The sequence below is a fragment of the Bos indicus x Bos taurus genome, chromosome 23, assembly GCF_003369695.1.
Source record: "Bos indicus x Bos taurus breed Angus x Brahman F1 hybrid chromosome 23, Bos_hybrid_MaternalHap_v2.0, whole genome shotgun sequence".
In the NCBI taxonomy this organism is placed as follows: domain Eukaryota; kingdom Metazoa; phylum Chordata; class Mammalia; order Artiodactyla; family Bovidae; genus Bos; species Bos indicus x Bos taurus.
The window spans coordinates 42580371-42601206 of NC_040098.1; the positions used below are offsets into that span (position 1 = coordinate 42580371).

Below are 20836 nucleotides of genomic sequence, written 5' to 3' on the forward strand. Positions count from 1 at the left end.
CCATGACACGTCCCTGAAACGATCATGTAGAGGTACACCTTTCCACCACACAGACAACCCCTATCCTGATCATAAGCACTATTCCAAGTTTCTCACAGTCCATCCACACCTGACTGGCAAAATCTGTCCATTCTGGTTTCTAAAAGATATTCAGATACTTCTTCCAGGAAACACAAATGATATGATGATCAAGTGTAATGGGAGAAGCCATTTAAGGTGGCAGAGGTAAGGAGCCAGGTATGGCCACCAACAAATTCAAAAGGGGTTGATTAAATGCTGTAAGTCTCTCTAATGTTTCCATTCTAAACAGTAAGAACTAATTACAGTATGTCATTTTTAAACATAATTTATCAAACTCACCTACCGCAATGATCAAAATAAACAGAAAACCAACACCCAGGAACCCCCCAGTGCCAAGTCCTCCAGACCTTCAACAGCTGGGCTGCTCTGCCCATCCGACAGGCAGAGACCTTCTAGAGAGGCTGGCTTTTCCTTTCATAAAGAGGAATTTCAGATGATGACCTTTTAATAACTAAGAGATTCCTTTTATTTTTGCCTCAATACAGGAAAATAAGTCCTTTGGAACTCTACTGCTTTCTATGTGCCAAAAAACCCCCAACTTAAGTAAATCCAACGGCAGCAACTACACAGGAGCAAACATAGCTGAAGGGGCTTCCAGTAGAAAAATAACAGTGCAGACACGTGAGATGTTTTGACTAAAGACTTAAGAAACGTGCTACAAGCATCAATCAGAAAACGGAATTGCTTCAACTTGCAGGCTGGAAATTTAGGGCAAGGTCTAAACTGAGGCTGGCAATAGTCTACACTTAAGATTTCCATTTTTCTTAAAGTCAAACACATAAATTCCCTTTCTTTCCCCTGCTCTAACCAAGACAAAAGGCATTATTAACTGGTGACCCTAAAAACATGTACCTAAAAAGAGCAATTAATTGTAACAAAAAATGCAAGCATTCTTATCATTCTGAAGAGAGAGGTAACGCTTTTTCCAAAACAAATACGTAAACCACGACTCTGGAATTTTAGGACTCAAGTGTTCTCCTCCAGAAAGTCTAAATGTCAATGGAGAATACAAGTGGTCCATCATAGAACATGTTCTCTGCATGCGTATTTTTGGGTATTTTAGACATGAGGTAAAAAGCAGAATCTAGTCAACAATCTGCCTGATGCTTGAAGCAACATTTCAAAATTACCGTTTAGGTAGTTACTCTGGGCTTGGGATCAGCAGACACAACATCACTTCTTTAAAAAGGTATATTATGTGTAAGAAGGTTGGCACTGAAGTCTGACAGTAATTGACAAAGCTCCAGGAACTTGGATTCCAGTTCCTATGATCTGCCTGACAAGGCAGGGCATGTACCATATAGTTTACACTGAATGTTCATGCTAAATACCAACAAGCAATCAAGAGAGCTCTTTGAAAGCCCAGAAGTAGTAAAAGTCATTTTTTATTTGCTGTGTGCCCTGCAACACCACAGGGCATTTATGCCCTAACTACACTGTCCCTTCATAAACAACACAGCTCCCTTCTGCCAGGCAGGCCACCCCACACCAGCTCTGAATGTAGCTTAACCTGTCAAACCTGAATCTATACTATATCCCTGGGTAGATTTCACTAGTAGAGTGTGATCCTAACTTCCCAAAATGCTGTCACGAATCCTTAATTCAGTAAAACAAGGTACTCGGCACGCTAATAATTAAACAGATTAGCAATGGGTTAAGTTTTCCCTAAGTTCCCGGAACAAAGTTTCTCTTTTCTGGTGCCCTGGAGAATTAAAGATAATTGACTGATTTGCACACAGCTGCCACACAGCACTACAGTCCCGTGCAAAGAGGAAGCCGGCAGCACTACCATCTGAGAAAGGCACCCGGAGCCAGGGACAAAGGGCTCCCCGCCCCCACCCCAAGAGAATGAAGCTTGATGACCAATACCCTCTTGCTGACCAATCCCAGCAGAAGTGAAGGTGATGGCCAGCCACAAAGCTCAAGTACTGGTCACTGTCACTTCCAACCACAATCACAGAATTCTGTTCTCCAAACACAGATGAAGATGATGCTAGCTACACAACGGTCCCCCCGGCCCCACCCATGTTTGGAAACATGGATAGGATTATTACACACTCCAATATGTTTACGAATGTGATTTAAAAAAAAACAAAAACATATCCTTTAACCCCCTGCTCTTGTGATGATGCACTTTTCAAAATGGGGCAGAGTCTGTCACAGAGCATCTGAAACATAAAAGGCTTCCACTGAGACACTCAGCCAAATGTCTTTAAAAAGAGTAGCATACAAGGTCCAGTACACTGGCAGAGACAGTTCTTACACATGCTTGCTAACTGTACTAAAAACAAATCCAAGGACACCTTCTAAGATGCAGTGCTGAGGAGCAAGAGATAAAGGTGGTGGAAATTAATACAGACTCTATTCCATGAGTTTTCTAAAGGAAGACACTGCACGACAGGAAAACAAAGGCTTGCAGCTAATGGCTCTCCAATTTCAGATCCAAAGTGCAGATCTATTACAGATTTTTAAGTATCCACACATGGCTACCCTCGTCCTTTCCTGAATTTGCTGCCAAATTCAGTTCTTCATTAGACACACACGTCAAGATGGTTTCTGAAAAGTAACTATAACTCTGTATACAGAAAGGGTACACAAAGAAGTCCAGACCGGGGGTTATTTTCCTCCCCTTTTCCCATCCTCTCCAACAAACAGATTCTAAGAACAAGTAATTAATCTTGTCATCCAGGAAAACACTGAGTATGAGAACGGAAATGGAATGAAATGAAATATAAATTCTAAATGGGGGCAGGGGGGGAATCACATCGTACATGAGACACGAAATAAGGCAGATAACTAAAAAAGGATTTTTAAACACTCAATTAAAAGTGTTATTATATAACGTCACTATCATTGTCTGACCATGAAGCCACAGCTCTTGTCAAACTACCATAGCGAACTTCCTGATCAAGCTATCTTAAGCTTATTTAGGAAAGTCACTAAAAAACAACAAAAAAAATTAAAAACCTGCCGGTAAATTAATTCTATGAACCGATTTCACACCTACTTATTTGGTTAACACCAAATGGATTTTGCTTTCCTGACAAGGGGGAAATTTTTTTTCAGAAACACCACATTTAAATCTTCACATTCACACCTCTGCAGTAGTGGCAAAATACCATCTAATATACTCAAGATGACAACCAATGAAAACCAATTAAAATGCACAGCAAAGGCAGGAATTACAAACTGGCAACTCTCTGGCCAATTTTTACAGCAGGAACTTGTTTTGTTTGGCTCATACCATTTTTTGTGTGTTTTACTCATCTTTTCTGATAATTAGTGGACAATGTTTAGAAACCAGGGTATTTGATACAAAAATCCAGAATTCTGGCTCCTCTGCAAAAAAAATCAGGAGATTGGGTGAGTGGGCCCAAGTTTGTTCCCACTTAAACTGGCACCTAGTTTGAAGTCCCTGGTTTAAGGCACGAATATGTTCAGCCTTGGGTACTAACCTTTTCCTCGACGGCCCTTCTTCAAAATCTGAAGAACTAACATCGTTGCTAGTCGAGGACACTTGGGATGCATCGTCCTTCTCATTCTCTGACTGTTCTGATGCTGGTCCTAATCCCTTAGACTGGCCATTACCAAGGAGCCCTACAGGTGAAAAAAGGGGACAAACACTTAAATACATGACACAAGGAAGCAGCACTTTACCACAGTTTAACCCTACACAGTGGCCGATGAGGGCAGACAAGAAACTCGACAGGAGAGAACCGGGAGGTGTGGATCCCCTGAGAGGGGAAGGGAGAAGCCCCACCTCATCCTACTTTTGACCTTACACAGGACTGGAATGCCTGCCAAAGAAATAACGCCAACAGTAAGCAATTCAAGCAGAAATGTGTTATCGTAATAATATACTACAGGGTTCTTTCTAAAGTACTTCAACTGGGCTTCCCAGGTGGCGCTAGTGGTAAAGAACCCGCCTGCCAAGGCAGGAGACATACGTACATCAGCATCTTTCAGGACTGGGGAAAGAAAAGTACTTCACATATTACCAATTCAAACTAGTCATCCTTCCAGGACCACATATTTACTCCAGAAAACACTAAACTCTTTTTGGGATTGCCTTCAGGAAACAGTAACTACACCCAAGAAAAAGCATCAACTGTTGCTTTGTAGCCGTCTATCGGTTCTTAACGAGAAATCTGACCGAGAAATCTGACTGGACAACTTTCTCTTCATAGCAGTCCTTCCCATCAGAGTCGCCATGTTTGAATCTGACCGTCTCAAAGGACAAAGATTCTCTACGACAGCATACGTGGTGCCATGCTGAAGAGGGGGTCTCAGGGCCCCAGGGTGTGCTTCTAGTAACCCGAGCTGGAGAAGGGCCTGCGCCAAGTGGTGTGGAGTCGCTTAGCAGCCAGGTCACACTAATGGGGAACAGCTGAATAAAAGCCTGCTCCCTCCAGAGCTCAGACATCCTTCCATCCAATCCAGGGTTCTGGACACAATTTAGTTTCTACCAATGGGAGGCTTGTACCCGCCCAAGTGTCCACAGCCACTGGCCCCCAGGTTCACTGCCTAGTCACCAGCCTCTGGGCATCAGCAGAAACGCTAACACAGGGCCTGCATTCTCACAGCCACAGGGTTGGCTTTTATATAAAGCCAAAAGGGCAGGAGCCTTTTGTTCTCCCAACACTTTCAGCAAGTTTGTAAGCATTATGTCCCTGTATTAAATCCCTTTTTAGCTGAAGCATTTAAAGAGTGGTTCCTATTAGTCGCCATAAACACTATATCCACACACTGAGTCGGATTTTCAGGCAGAAAGCAGTATACTGCAACAAACCTGGGACCTGGCCTGCTTATGCATCTCCCCAGTTATCTGTTTTTACACCATTTCAGAGTGTGAATAACAACATAAGGTTGGAAATCTAATACAATGCAGTAAATAAAATCCCATGGCTGTCGCTTAGACTTGGGGCTCTGGGAGTCATGACTACAATATGGAAATGAAAACACAGACAACTTCCCAGAGAAAGAGAAAAATGTGGGGAGTGTGCACCGTGAGGCAAACAGGAGACATAACTGGAGGGAAATCTATGGGTCTGAGGGTTGAAGTGTGGCCAACATTTCAAAGATGAGAGCAGTGCTATTCATTAGAGTAACCACCAGTCACACGGTGCTGCTGAGCATTTGAAATATAGCTGATGTGGGTAAGAGGATGAATGATTATTTTTATTTAACCACATTTAAAACTCACTATAACATTTTTAAAATAATTTCATATTAATTCTAAAAGTGTTCTGGACAAATTATTAGGTTACATCAAACACATTTAAATTAGTCTTACCCGCTTCTTCAAGATTTTCTAATGCAACTCTAAAAACTAACACTACATATGTGGTTGAAATAACATCTCTATGATCAGCACTGAATGAGAGCCCTGCAGAAATGCAACGGGTTGGAGTTGGTCCCCCCTCCCCGCCAGACATGTTAACACGACCACACAACAGCCCACCCAGACAGCAGGAGGACACAAGCACACTCATGCACACAGATTAGCAAACCAGCCCAGGGACAGAACATAAGCCAATGGATGAACAACCACACTGAAAAGGATGCTGAACATGAAATGAAAACTCTTATTAAGGAACCATACATGAAATTAACATTTAAGGGGCATATATCTCTAAAATAAAAGTGTATTCCTGGTTGAATTCACATTTTTCAATAGTACAAAAGGACTTTAAGGAGAATAAAGCACGAAAGGAGGAAGGAAATATAACTACTTTCTGCACACCTACCATATATATGCCAGGGCGCTGGGGATAGACGCATAATCCAGCAAATCTAAATTCTAGTGGTGACAGGAGATATACCTGGGTGTGTCAGTTAGCAGTATGCAGCCCTGAACTTGCAGGGCAAGCCAGAGGGGAGGGCAGTGAAGATGAATCACTGGAGCAAGCAAACCTGCCAACGGCAAAGCGAAGAGAGCGAAGCTGGTATCTGCAATCACCTAAAAACAGAAGCCAAGGCAGTGGTGGTGCTGGTGGTGCAGGAGGAAGAGGTGGTCGTTCTGAAGCTGTGTTTGGAACACGGAGGAGACAGGAAGGAGGTGCCGCTGGGCAAAATCAGGGAACCAGCACTTGCTCTCCCCTCCGGTGCACAGCAAGGTCTCAAAGGTCTGCTGAGGGAGCAGGCAGCCCATGCATGAATGAGTGAAGGAAAGAGTAAAGCAGAGAAAAGTTCAGCTGTTCAGTGATAAGGAGAACCTCAGTAGACTGTGAAGAGCGGTAACCCCCAAGCTGGAGCGCTAGTTAAAATCACCTGGAGGTTCAAGCACAGGGCCCCCTTCAAACATGCTCTTTTAGCACCAGAAGATGCTGTCTGCTTTGGCTGCTCTGGGGACCACATTCTGAGATCCACTACTGCATGGGGAAGCAAGAGTCAGTCAGCAAGAGATCTAGTTGCTCTAAGACACTGTAAAGCTTTGGGGAAGCCTGCACTAGATCCCAGGAAACTGACTATGTTTGTACTGTCGTAACAACTCACAGTAAGGCACCCAAACCCAAAGTTCCGCTGGGGCATTCATTCTTCCACCTCTGATCATCACTTGTGAAGGGGAAGAGGGCTGCTCACAATACTTAACCACAAAGCTATGTTAAGTCTGCTAATGGTAAATATGGTTAAAAAGTAAAATAATAGGGAGGGGAAAGAAGTGTTCATATGACTCACTGGAAAAGACCCTGATGCTGGGAAAGATCTGAAGGCAAAAGGAGAAGAGGGCAGCAGAGGGTGAGACAGTCAGATAGCATCACCAACCCAATGCACATGAGTTTGAGCAAGCTCCAGGAGACAGGGAAGGACAGGGAAGCCTGGCGTGCTGCAGTCCATGGGGTCACAAACAATTGGATACGACTGAGCGAATGAACAACAACCATCTTAGAGACATCATATAGAACAAGGATTTAATGTTTCTCTTCTCAACAACAACAAAAAACCTGCCCAAGCACAAATTCAAGGAAACTGAATTATGAAATTTTACATGAAAGGGGGCAATTTTAATTGACTGTATGGGAGCTCAATGTCAGGCTGAGGAGGAGAATGCTCTGAAATGCTATGGCAAGACTAAGCTCCACTAAAAAAGAATCAGAGTACTGACTCCATTGTCCCATGCCCTCATCACACCGATATCTTGAAAGAACACCAAAGTTTCCCACATTTCAAGGATTAACAAAGTCTATCAACCGAACTAGGGGAGGGATGGGTTGTCATTCACTTTCCAGATCAGGAAAACGGGGGACACGCAAAGATGCTGCTTGCCCATTCTATGAACTGAGGGATGTCGGCTGTTTCCAGCCTTTTCAGGGGGCGAGACTGACTTGTTTTGCATATGACTGACTGTTTCAATTTGAGTACCCCAGCCTGTACATCAGCACCGAGAAAGTGTTCATTTATTTTCAGTGAGACAGTCTATATGGTTGGATAAACTTGGGCTTTTTCTTCTCTGCACACCCCCACCCTTCACGTCTCCAGTGCGCCGGCTACCCTATTTCATTTTGAAGGTTTTCATCCAAGTCGTACCACCTGCCAATCCAGGAGAGCCAGGTCAGCAAGACGGATCCCGACGCCATGGGGCAGAAGAGCCATTACGAGAACATCAGGCAAGCCAGTGCGGGCTGCCTCTCCTCTCCCCAACGGAACAAAGCCCTGCCACCAATTTTTACAATGATTTTTAGTCCATGAGAAAGAATCAAACAGCATCCCCTCCTTCAAACACACAAACTGGCTTTATTTTTCCAAACCCCTCCCCTCATCAACACAAACCTTTGTGGGGAGAGAAGCTTAAACAGAGAAGCAGAAAGGCCCACACATTCTGCACCACCCCCAACTCGGGCATTCGTTCCCCTCTATTAATATTCAGTAGGTTGAACTTAAATTAAGCCACGTCTATTGTCTTTCACAAAAGCAATAAATATGAGCTGAAAATTCCAAGTCACTGCGGTAAAGGCGGCTTGGGCACTGCCTCCAGCCTCGGCAAGTCACCATCAGCTGACAGGGCGGCGAGTCAGAGGCCACCCCGAGGGCAGTGCCCGTGCTCAGGAGCTGAGAGCCCAGAGGAAACAGAATTCAGCAGCTCTGCACCCCACCTCCCACGTGAGCCAGCAACGAAAAGGCTTTCAAGGCAATATACCCGAACGGGTCCTTGCTAAGCCTGGAACAGCAGCAGCAAAGACGAAGGGGGCTTCCGTACTGGGGGCTGCCCGTGCGTGTGCGTGAACTGCCTCTGGCTGTAACATAAAGGGGGCTGGGACATTTGAAATATAAATGAGGCCAAAGATTCCTTCAGCTAAGCGGCGATGAGAGCTACAGATTTCAGAACAGAAACATACGCAGAGAAGGAAATTCTGTCCCAGACTCTGAAAGGGGGGATGAGCCTGGGCGGTGCTTCTAATTTTATGATGTTTTAGACACAAAGAAGTTTTCCCAGTCATCATGTTAGCTACCCATACAGGACGAAATACACAATGGAAGAAAAATCTAACGCCTCTCGTTTCACAAAGCAAGGCCTAGAGAAGGGTTAAAGAGAAAGAAAAACAAGGAGACCTTTGAAGCTGTTCCCGAGCTTCCAAAACATCTGGAGCACACCAAACGTATTAGCATATTAGGGAGAGTCAGTGTATTCGGCTTTGTTGTAGAAGAGATGCACAAAAGGTAATTCTGTATTATGGAGCCAATGCCCGTCTGTCACCCTGTCACTGCGAGACAAGGTATCACATTACATATTAAACAGTCAAGCATCCAAAGAGAGCTTTCATTTGCAGCAGCAGCAGCAGCAGCGCGTGTGTGTGTGTCTGTTGAGGGAGGGGGCTGGCAAGACATAAAAGCAGCCCCCTTGGCCGAGGTAGGACCTTCTCTGAGGTACTTAGAATGTCTGTTTTGCTGCCATGATTAGTGGAAAATAAAGCCTATTTTCACTCAAATTTTGAAAGAAAAATTAGATTGTTTGCGTTGTACATGTGGATGCCGGGGAAAACCTGGCTGGGGCCAGCTTCACGGAGTCAACATGAAAATGTAGTTTAAACCCAACTGTATACACTCAGGTCAACAGCTGAGCCTTGGACTGATCCTGGGGTCCCGGGAAGGGGGTGAGCAGGGCAGAGGGATCTGCAAAGCGAAGCCCAGGCTGGTCCACTGACACCCTCTCCGCCACAACACACCAAGGTGGCTGAGAACAAACCACAGTCTTGAGGCATGGTGTCACTGCCACACTTGTGGGCAACAAAGCACGGATGAGTGGGTTTACTCCTTCAGCTCATGGAGGACACGCAGCTCTTTCCCTCAGGAGGATGGCCCCCGACAGGCCAGGGCGCCCCTTTGTCTGCTCTCAGATCAGCAATGACGATTCCCCACTCCAGCCAGGAAAACACAGCCCCAGCAGCCCCTCAAAAGAGCCCCCAAGAGGCAAGTGCACCCAGAAAGTAGAGAGAGCGTGTTATGGATGGAAGGATGGATAGATAAATACAAGAGACAGACAGATGGACAAATAAGATGGATGGATAGGCAGGCAAGCACATAGACCGACAGGCAGAGAGGCAGGCAGGTTACAGAATCCCCCGGAACCCTTCACAGCCAGACTTCTTCTCCACAAAACCTTCCTGGACATCTTTGCAGAAAGGATGTTCGTTCAAAACCCGACAGTGATAATGTCACAGAAAAGTTGGGCCACTGGGCAGGCAAGGAAAATATCTGACCCTCATCCTTTTCTCCTCTTTTCACAATCAAGCAAATGACTAAATTTGAGAGACGTGAACAGGAAGACAGACAAACAGAAACCCTAGCCCAGGAGGCAGCTCCTCACCTCAAGGTACAGAGGGAACAAGCCGGCAGACAGGTCGTAAGTACACACAGGAAGGTGGACCAGATCCCTGCTCTGACTAAACCCCAAACCGGTCAGCACCACCAGGAGACAAAAGACCTCTCCTTCCCACGTCCCGACAGGAGTCCCAGAAGAGGCTCCAGCAAGGACCAGAATGCCACAGCGGAACTTCACTGGACACAGAAGTGCCTCCACCGGCAGGGCCCAAAATCTCCAGGAAAGGTGTCTGAATGGTCCCAGAAGCTACTGAGGCTCTGGTGACGACGCCAGTAAGCAGGGCCCTGTGTGCCAGCGCCACTCCTCCACTTCTTTAGGGCAAAGGCTCTTCTCCCTACACTCCCATCCTCCCATCCTTCACCCTTCAAATGATTCCCACAACAATCAGAACAGGTACCGTGTCTTGAGTACAAATGATTACTGAAATACAAGCATTCACACTGCTCTATGACGAAAAGCTCTACCTGCGTCCAGTCGCCCTTAGCCTCCTACCTCAGGGTCACTCCTTCTCTTGGTCCCTGTCCCCATCCCGAGACCTCGCTGTGTTTACACTGGAAAACCAGTCAACCTAGTTGTAACTGTCCATCAAAAGCACAAATCCTTGGAATCCCCTAAAACATGAAACTCAGGTCTCTTGTCAGCTAAGTAAGGGGTGTGCTGGACAAGTGGCCCAGTGCTGAGCGTCCGAGAGGTCGAAGATTGCCTTCCACATTCAAAAGAAGTGATTAAAGACAGTGTTGGGCTTAGGCTGGTGTGGAAAATGAGCTGCAGAACAATGGACCACTGCAGAGCCTGGGAACTTAAGAGGCAGACACAGCGGAAGGGAACCCAGCGCATTTTTATCAAAATTCTTTAGATAAACAAGACCAGCATGTCCAAAGTCTTCTGTTCCGATAAGGTGACATGCCAAAATCTCGTTTTATAAATCCTGTAATTTGCACTTCTCAGAGGGAGATTTTCCATAAGCAGAGCATGTTCCCAGATAGTGACATTCTACCTATAATTAAAACATGTCTGTGTGTGTTTGTGTATTTGGAGAGAGAGAATAGGAAAGCTTCATATAGTCATTACATTTACCCCACAAAATATAGTCACCCAAAGAAACCAGTTCTCCAATATTAACAAGTCTCTACAAAGTTAAACAAAGCTGGCTTTAACACAAATCAACAAATCCCATAAAGTTATTAGCTTACAGGAACAACTTCAAAACACTTAAGTGTCCTGACAACTTAATTCAGAAAGGTAAACAGCCACATCCTCACCCCAAACATCTCTGGCAGTCTTTATTCCCTAAGCCCATAAAACAGACCTCATGCAAGTCCTAAACTCTTTGTTATAAGCTTTCCGGTGCGCTCATACCTTGCTACATACAGATAAGTCAACTGCACACCCACTTCTCAGATGAATATAACAAAGGATTAAGTGGGATATTCAAAGTCCAAAAGAAAAACAACATCTGCAGACAGCAAGCCAGCTCAGAGAGGCCTACTGCCTCCTGGAGCTGCCTTCTTTCCGGGGTTGAAATGTAATGGAAACAGTACAGAAAGCAGAACTCCAATAACAAGGCAAAGACGTGAGGCACCTAAAATTGACGGCTGCTAACATTCACCTGTGTTTACACTTATGCAGACGTGTGAATGCACGAAATGTGGGAGCAGAACCGAGAGCTCTCAAAGTTTAAGCTGTAGGGTCTAACCTAGAGTTGCTGAGTCTCTGTTTATGTGCCTCAGTTTCCTCCATTTTTCAAGGAAAGAGGACAAGAGGCGGAGAAAGAAAGTATGAAGGGAAATGAGAACCATGCATACTGTTTATAAAGGAGACCAAAGCTATGGCAGAGGATGAACTAATTTATAATCAAACATCTATTTTTAAATGCTGGGAAATGATTAGAGCAACTAGCAATAAAATAAAGGGGGCCAGCCATCACTGGATGGCAATTCAGTCCCCAGAGAAAGGTCGAGATCCATACAAGCCTGACTAAAACTGCAGATTTGGCCAAAATGGTCAACAGAGCTCAATGCTTTAAGAGCGACATGAATTCTCTCTTGTAAATTTCCACAGTGCCTTTGCAGGAGCCACCACTGCCCCCAGGGAGGATACCAAAGCCGAAAGAATAGTAATATTAAGCAAATCACAACACTTTTTTTTTTTAAACATACTCTCATATATATACAGCACCTTGCCATCCATAATGGATTTAATCAGGACCCCAGCAGGGAAACCCACAAAAGGCCTATTTCTCCAACAAAAGCCACAGCAGCCTGAAACAAATCTAGAGCGATTTGGTTTTTTATTTTATTCATAGGAACAGACCTTCTATCCCAGGTTCCTCAAGATAAGCCACCAAAAACTGCACCTGACAGACCCGTGGAGCAGCCATCCTCAGAGCCGGATCATTGCAGAGAGACAGAGAGGAAGGAGGACAGAGGACGGGAGGGAGGGGGAGGGCGCGCGCGAGGCAGGCTCGGAGCGCTTGTCAACAATCCTCCCCTGCACGTAAGGCGGGCGCCTGCGGATTCCGCCAGTGCAGATTCCGCGCGGCCGGGGGGAGGGGAGGCGCCGCGAGGGAAGGTTATTTATGTGGCTGCGAGAGACTCTAACACCAAAGAGGAGGGGTCTGGGGCTTCCCCCCCACCCCTTCCTGATGAATTAGAATGAGAAAAAGGAAAGGCTCAAATAGCTTTTCACCCTGTAATTTCCTCAACCTGCAATGCAGACAAATCCTTATTTTTAGGATCTCTAAGATGGTGTGAGGCGGGATGGGGGTGGGGGTGGGGGGGATGGAGGGGGCGGGTGGACCCATTGGATGGGAGCAGTTTAACTGTCCACCCTTCTCAGTGCCCAGAGTCAGACTGCTCTCCCCTCCTCGCCCCCGCCCCACCACCCCTCCTCGCTCACACGCTTCCCCCTCCCCAGCCCAGCCGCGGGGTCCTAGCATATTTTCAATGGCATCCTTTTTTTAATATCATAATCTGTGTCATTCAGCACTTGCTTTTTATTTATTTTTATTTGTTTTTTTGGCTGGGAAGCCTGGGCAGCTCTCCAGACAGACTGCAGAAATCTCTTCCCACAAGCTCCTCCTCCTCCATCCCGCGCGCCCCCTCCCTCCCATCCTGCTGCCCCGGTGCTCCATCACTTCAGTGATGACCGCATGGGCCACGGCTGCCCTCCCCGCCCCCAGCGCCTGGACACCCCGCCCCCAGGCACATAAATTCATCTAATCTAATAAAACAGAAGCTGTTTTCCCTCATTGTTCCTTGAGGATCTTTCACAAAACGGGTTCTGTGGCCTGGCAGCTGCCGAGAGGGGTGAAAAAGGCAGGATTCCAGCAGGGCTGGCCAGCTCCCTGGCCCCAGATAACTGCAGCTCGCATCTCCTTCCCTATGTCATAAGCTGTTTGATTGTTAAAGTCAAAGCTTTTGAAGCTTTTGAACTTCAGCTGGCAATTATCACGTCCAAAGCACATGCTCTGAACACCAGCCCACATTCTCCTCGTTATGCCTCTCCAGAGGGGAAGAAGATGGTCGACACCCTCAGAGAGGCCACATGGCGCTGAAGGGTTCACCAGCAGGCTCACCCAGGGAGCTGGGGAAGGAATGCCCTTACTCCTTCCTACTCTCAGCTTGTGGCTGCTGTTAACTATTGACTGAGACCCTTCTGGGCTTTACATACATAGGTCAAGTTATTCAGTCTTCAAAAAACCCTAGAAGCAGATCTGTCCTGGTGGCAGGGCCAGTGACTATGCATTTTGTCCGCTCTGTTTCATAAATGACCACAGCATCTCGACCTGCCTCACTTTCAAACAAAAAACGTCAGGAGGCAGGTGATGGTCGGCCCAAACCTCTACTCAATTTCCACCACTTTAAAACCAAAATTACAGGCAACGCCTTTAGAGATAATCTAGTACAATCCCCCACTTTACAGATATGTCAACTGAAGCTTCTGCAGGTCTGGTTCTTAACCAAAAGCACAGTGAGTAAATCCTCAACAAGCAGAAGGCCATCCAAGAACCTGGGGTTTCTGGGGCCAGGGGCAAGCTAACACACCAGAACAACCTCATGACAAACTCCCTGTAGGATAGAGGGCTGGAAAAGCCTCTGCAACCATTACACGCCCAGTGTGAGCCCAGAACAGACCCTCATTCAGCTCTCTCCAGTGCAATCTATTCCTATTATGCTGAACAACTGTTTGGCGTGTATCCCACTGCAGCATAAGTCATACACAGTCCATTAAAGGACATTTAAGGGGTGACTGTTTGGCTCGTCCCTCTTCTTTGTATGGGGACTTGTCTTAGTGGCCTTCCCTGATCAAAAGCACCCAAAAGGGAGAACTGCAAAGGAGATATGAGGCAGGTATTGATTTGGATATTATGGAAATTTTGAAAAAATGTTAGTAAGAAAGTACAAACCACAAGACATAACCCATCAGTCAGAAATGAAGCTTGAGGGTCATGAATGGATAATGGTTACGCTTAACACCCCAACTCTGACCACTCAGACACAGCCCCTGTGGGTACGTAAGGGCTCGCTGCTCTTTACCTATCTCTAGTCTCCCAGGCTTCCTCTTCCAATCAACTGAAAAAGTAACAAGGTATTTAAAGTCAAAAAGATAAGGCAACCCACTCTGGTATTCTTGCCTGGAGAATTCCATGGACAGAGGAGCCTGGCTGGCTACCATGGGGTCGCAAAGAGTGGGACATGACTGAGAGACTTAACACTTTCACTTTAACAGGATATTGGGCCCCAGACTGCTCTTACTTCTAAAAGCATAGCAGCATCTGACGATGCACTTTTTGTTGTTGTGTCTGACTCTTTGTGACTCCATGGAATGCACCATGCTGGGCTCCTCTGTCCTCCACTCTCTCCCAGAATTTGCTCAAATTCATCAGACTATACACTAGGGATTTATTCCCTAAAAGACGTGCTTAGCCAGCCCTGTGTATCCACTCTGGCCTGTGCTCTGCTGCTGGGTCGGGAACAGGACCTGGGAAAACTCCTGGCTGTAAACTTCAGTAGGTTTTGGACTGTTCGGCTAAAACACGGTCTTACCAAAGAGGAAAGCTATCTTCAGCACCGGACAGACTAGAAGGACCAGCATCCTCCAGGAGATACACAAGAACACTGAGAGCGAATTTCAGCTTCACAGGAGCATCACAACTTTCAGTACTGAAATTCTGTTAAGAGGGGAGAGTAGAAAGGGAGACTGGCAATGACTGTTTCTTTATTCAAAGTATGATTGACAGCATCACCAGCTAAGCTGCAACATTCAAAGATCAGAGGAAGTCTCAATTCTTAAATGAAGACAAGACTCCCCTCAATACTGGCAACTCTGTCGAGACCCCTTTTCTGCAACTTGGATAAAATAGAGAAAATCTGCAAACTCAATCACTAAAATAGTGTCTATTGTGCTTCCCCCTACCTTATTAAAGTTACAGCACAAATATGCATGCCTAAATAGTATATTATTTTACTGGGCACAATTACTAGCTTCACAAAAAGGCTATCATACCATGTTAAGCCCAAGAAGATTTTTCTTCCAGCTGAACATTAGGTTACTAAGTAAGATCCCACCATGATTCTGTTTATCTTCTGTCCCGTCATTTTCACCATGATTTATCACACTCTATTGTATGGTGTATGTGTGTGTGCTCACTCAGTCGTGTCTGACTCTTTGTGACCCCATGGAACCTATAGCCCGCCAGGTTCCTCTGTCCATGAGATTTCCCAGGCAAGAATACTGGAGCGAGCTGCCATTTCCTCCTCCAGGGATCAAAGCTGCATCTCTTGCATTGGCAGGCAGGTTCTTTACCACCATGCCACCTGGGTAGCCCCATTGTATGGATATTCCACAATTTATTTTGATTCTCTTGTTCATTTAAAGTGTTGCTGATCTGTTGCTATCGTGAACCACGCTGCAAACATCCTTCTACTTGTCCCCCACCAAGCAAGTGCTACGGTTCCTCTGAGATACACAACTAAGAGTAAAAATTACTACAAATCCTTGGGTACACAAATATTCAAATTTATACGTTAACAGCAAACTGGTTTCCAAAGTCAGTACCAGCAATGAATCACTGAACTTCCAATTGTTTAAATATGAAGACCTCTTATTACTCAAGACTCCAGAGTACTAGTCGTTTCAATTGCTACTTTAGAAGAGATCAGAATTTCAGAAAGGATGTCCTATCTGAAGAAATGCTCTGCAGCCGGCCAGGTACAAGGCTGCCCTCCACCCGATTATCGCCTCAATGCCAGGACATCTGAGGTCTCAGAATTAAAGACCCACCTACGTGCACAACCAAAATGAGCTGGGCCAACTCCAGCAGCCCACCAGCTGCACTCAGCATTTTAAAAAATACACAGCTGAAGCAAACCCCAAATCTTGGAGGTGGACAAAATTGGAAAGAACAATTCATTTGCTGCCTTAATCAAATTTGGATATCTAATAATACCCTGTGCTAATTAAGAGAACCTGCTGCCTCAGAAGCATTAAGACCTTATTTTATTCATGTATCCAATCAAGGAAGTCAGCCGATATTGAGGGCTGGGATCCACCTCAAACAGGAAAGACAAGCCTGTTACAGCTAGAGCAAACCCTGGGGTACTCCCTACCACCCATGATCGACCTCCAAAAGCGCTCCAATTCCCTACCTATCTAAGCTAGGGCACATGACGGGGGCACCTTACTGCCTGAGTTATGTGCTATGAACAGCAATTTACCAAAAATACTTAAACAGGAAGGCAGGGTAGAGTGGGTTTCCCTGTGAGAGGACGGCATAATAAAGGTGGCGGTGTCCAGGAAGTCTAGGAAATAAGAGGGTTTTAATGAGCACATTGCATTAGCCATGTGTCCAAAGATATTTCTCTGTTAGCTGAGCTGACTTACACAGTATGGATCATATCACCTAAATTATAATAATTTTTAAAAAGCCAATACAGAAAAATGATCCACTGTGCCAATATCTGACTTTCAAAAATACTATTGAAGTGTGGGCACTTTGCAGCAGTCATTATGTTAATAATAAACATTACTTGTTAAAATTGTATTTAAATCCAAGTTAAGACACTGGCAGTATACCAACCAGAATTAAGTACATACGGAGTCTGACTTGGACCCCTTCCAAGAGGGCTTGCTAATTCCTGAAGCACCAACAGCGCTCAACTGTGTAATGCATGTGGCTGGCCCTACAGCCAACGTGACTTCAAGGCCACAATGTACAATTATAAAATAATACCAATAATTACAAGAACACAGGAGAACTGGGTTGGATGACTGTATATTAACTAGTGAAGCAAACTTGGTCGCAATGGATTTAGTCACTAATACCACTGAAATGTGACTACAATTAAACCAGGAGGTTCAAATTGATAAGCTATCAGAAAAAATGTTCCATCAGACTTTTTAAATTAAAGAAAAAAAAAAGGTTTATTTGGGCATCTAAACCACTAAAAACCTTACTGATTCACAGCACATATATCGTAATTTGGACAAAGTTGCTTGGTTCTAATCTTAGTTTTACTTCCCATTAACCCTAACTCTCCTTAAGCTCTCACGAAAGCTCTCTGTGCCTCACTTTGCTTACCTGTTAAATGGCCATAAGGACAACAGTGGTTTAAGATGTTAAGTACCAATGGCACATGATGAGTGCTTTATGAAAGGCTACCTACATGCCTTAATAAGGGGTTCCATGGTGGCTCAGATGGTCAAGAATCTGCGTGCAATGCAACAGACCTGAGTTCAATCTGAAGGGAATGGCTATCCACTTCAGTATTTCTGCCTGGACAATCTCATAGATAGAGGAGCCTGCTGGGCTACAGTCCATGGGGTCACAAAGAATCAGATGTGACAGAGTGACTTTCACTTAATAAAACTTTGGTGCTAGTGAAATACAATTTTTGTGGGTAATATTTACTTTTAATTATTTGACTGTAAAAAGAAATAGAAGATACATATATATGTAAGCTTTTAATATTTTTAAACTTATTTTGCTTCATTGCATCATGCAGGATCTTTAACTGTGGTGGAAGAACTTAGTCGTTCTGCAGTATGTAGGATCTTAGTTCCCCAACCAGGGATTGAACCAGTGTCTCCTGCATTGCAAGGCGGATCCCTAACCACTGGGCTACCAGGGAAGTCCCTAATGTGTTTTTTTTTTAATGATTCAGATAATGGATTTGAAAGGGTAGACAGAGAAATGATGCAAAGTTAAAGATTATCAAAACTATGATTTTGAAAATTAATCACCGTAGTATTAAGTAGAATTCAATGAGAATCACAACATGGCCACTTTACCTCAAGAATAAAGAGTAACAGAAAGCGCTGTTTGAACAGCACTGAGACCAAGAAGAGGCAGATCACAACACTGACAAAGCCCACAGCCTCACACACCGCAAGTATGGCAACATACTGATAAAGGGATGACAATTTTTATATTAGCGATTTCACTTCTAGGAAGTAGTACGAAGAAATTAAACAGAAACAAGAATTTTTGTGCAAGGATTTCAATGTAGTTCATCTTTATTATTTTGTTGCTTCTTTTACTGGTTTAAATTCTTTTTTTTTTTTTTTTTTTTTTAAACGAAACAAAGTTTTCCTCTATCAGCTTCCTAAACCATGACTGGCTATCAGTGCTTTGGTTTTCAAACCTGGCAACATGGACAACCCATGATGGTCCATGAAGGCAATGGAGTAGCTGGCTTGGGGGAGTCACGCGCGGCAAACGACATGCTCTCATCACTCCCTGCACTCCCAAGCCTCAGTACCTTTGCACATACCATTCCTTCTTTTGCGGTAGTCTCTCCTCTGTCTGCCCAGGAAGTTCCTGCAGCCCCTCCTGCTCAGCCTTTGCTGACAGTGTCACCAGCTCTACAGGTGCTCTTCAATGTCATACCTGATTGTCAGGTTCCTGACCAAGAGGATTTAGTCTTGCTCATTGTAATAACCCTCAAAATCTAGCATAAGCCTAGAGAAGTGGCTCAGGACGAATGAATCCTGTCGAAAACATAAGGTGCTTCTTTTGAGGCCATCTCAGGGTCTTTATAAGCCTGAAGCACTCTTTGTTACCTCAGGGGGCCACATTCTACATCTTACCAAGCTTTCAAAGGCACCCTCCGCTTTTCTTCCTAGAGAGGAAAATATGTCAAATACTTATCTCTCTGTGTTTAAAAAGTATTTTGCCAGGAATGCCTCGTGAAATTTATAATACACTTGATTTGCTGGCATTCATGAATCAAAATTAAAGAATTTTCAAGAATTAACTTCAGGTTTTCAGGTGAAATTAAATTACAGCTTTCAAAAATTTAACAGTAACCTTCACATTATGTTTTATACATATTTAACCTTTTAATGATTTTTTAAAAGAAACGGAGACAATAATTTATTTACACCTGTAAAGTTGTTCTGTGTATTCCTCAAAGTATTTATCTTTTATACTCTAATTTTGATAAACTTGGTTTGTGACTAATAATTTTAAGTAAAAACCACAACTGTAATCCTTCTCTATTTTATAAGGTGAAATTACATCAATCACTATTAACAGTTTTCTTATATTCTTCATGGTATTTTCCTTAAAGGTATCATGTATCATACTAAAGACTAATGCTCAATATGGAACACGACTGTATTAAATATTACACAAGATTTTTAAAAATCACATTTTCAAACACTTAGGAACATGAGGAAAGAAAGTGTAACTTAAACTGTAGAGATTCCATTGCATACAGAAAACAATTTTAAACAAGTTGTGTTTAAAAAATATAAATGTCCAGAAAGCAGACCAGAGAAAATAAAACAAACTAGTAACAAAAAGCAGTATTCTCCCCCAGAGGTAATCTTCATAAATTTCTGAAATTTCCAGAGTCAAAATCAATTTCTTTAAATACAAAAGCAAAAGGAAATCTTAAGAGTTATTTAAATGGTATCACAAGAAAAATAGGACTGCTGCCATCACAGACGCAGTACCCAACCACAAGACAAGTTGATTAATGAAAACAGGCAGCTATTTTAGACATTACTTACGCGATGCTAACAGAAAACCTAGATTAAGAGGCACATAAGAACAAGAAAGGGGTTTTGAAGCCAGTGATAGACCTGCTGTATTGAAGTCAAGGACAATACAAATTTTGTGACATTAATACCATGGGCAAGGGTCTCCTGAAGCTGCCCAAAACACTAAGAGGCATCTGAAACAAATACTACTATCATTTCACTTTGCTGGAAGTGTTTCTGAAATTGAGGACACGGGGTATGTAAAAGGACTTTCAGCCAAAAACAACAACAGGAGCAGGAAGACAGAAGAAATTCACTCCTTCGCTCACCCTCTCTCCTAAGTTCACGGTCTAATTTGGTAGACTCTGGTCACAAACACACAAACATGTGGCTTTTAAAATTAACTGAAACTAGCCAGACCAGCTAGGGCTAGGTCTCAAGAGTCCTAACTGACTGGTGGCTGCCACACAGACATGAAGCTCTCCATCACCGCTGAGAGCTCCCCTGGCTAGTGCTGATCTGTAGACTTTCCATGCACTTAGTCTCGGGCCGCAGCCGCAGCCTCTGCGTCTCTGTGCTGTTCTCTGCTAGGAGCTAAGAACACAGGCCCAGCACACCCAGGGCATGGCAGACAGACGGGACTTCTTTTCAGGCGTCAAGGAGGGGAGGGGCAAACAGAGCAGCAGCCGACAAACCCCCTCCAAGGCAGCACAGATGGCTCCTGCAGGAGGGGAGAAGGGAAAACGAGGCTGGGACTACTCAAAAGCCACAAGCTTATTCAGAAAACTAAGAACTGTAGAAAAACTTTCTCTGTGCGAAACAATTGCACCAAAGGGGGATTTTTTTTTTTTTTTTCATCACAAATGGTTTTAGGAGATCCTGTTGTAGCTTGAGGGTGAAAGGTCAGCAAGCATCAACTAAGAGTGTCACATGAAACGGTTCTGACTT

At 44.3% G+C, this 20836-nt stretch overlaps 1 protein-coding gene across 4 annotated transcripts in view; it reads right to left on the bottom strand.

The window, feature by feature from the left end:
• JARID2 (jumonji and AT-rich interaction domain containing 2) overlaps positions 1-20836 on the bottom strand; it is a 230158-nt gene that overhangs the window by 87787 nt on the left and 121535 nt on the right. For 2 of the 4 annotated variants that reach the window (XM_027524236.1, XM_027524235.1), the window contains one exon: positions 3537-3678. The exons of 1 other annotated variant lie outside the window; for it this stretch is intronic. In XM_027524236.1, coding sequence (XP_027380037.1) covers positions 3537-3678 — 142 coding nt within the window. Of the gene's footprint in view, positions 1-3536; positions 3679-12214; positions 12303-20836 lie in introns of those variants that run through there. One more of the 4 variants, XM_027524237.1, reaches the window with a different exon arrangement.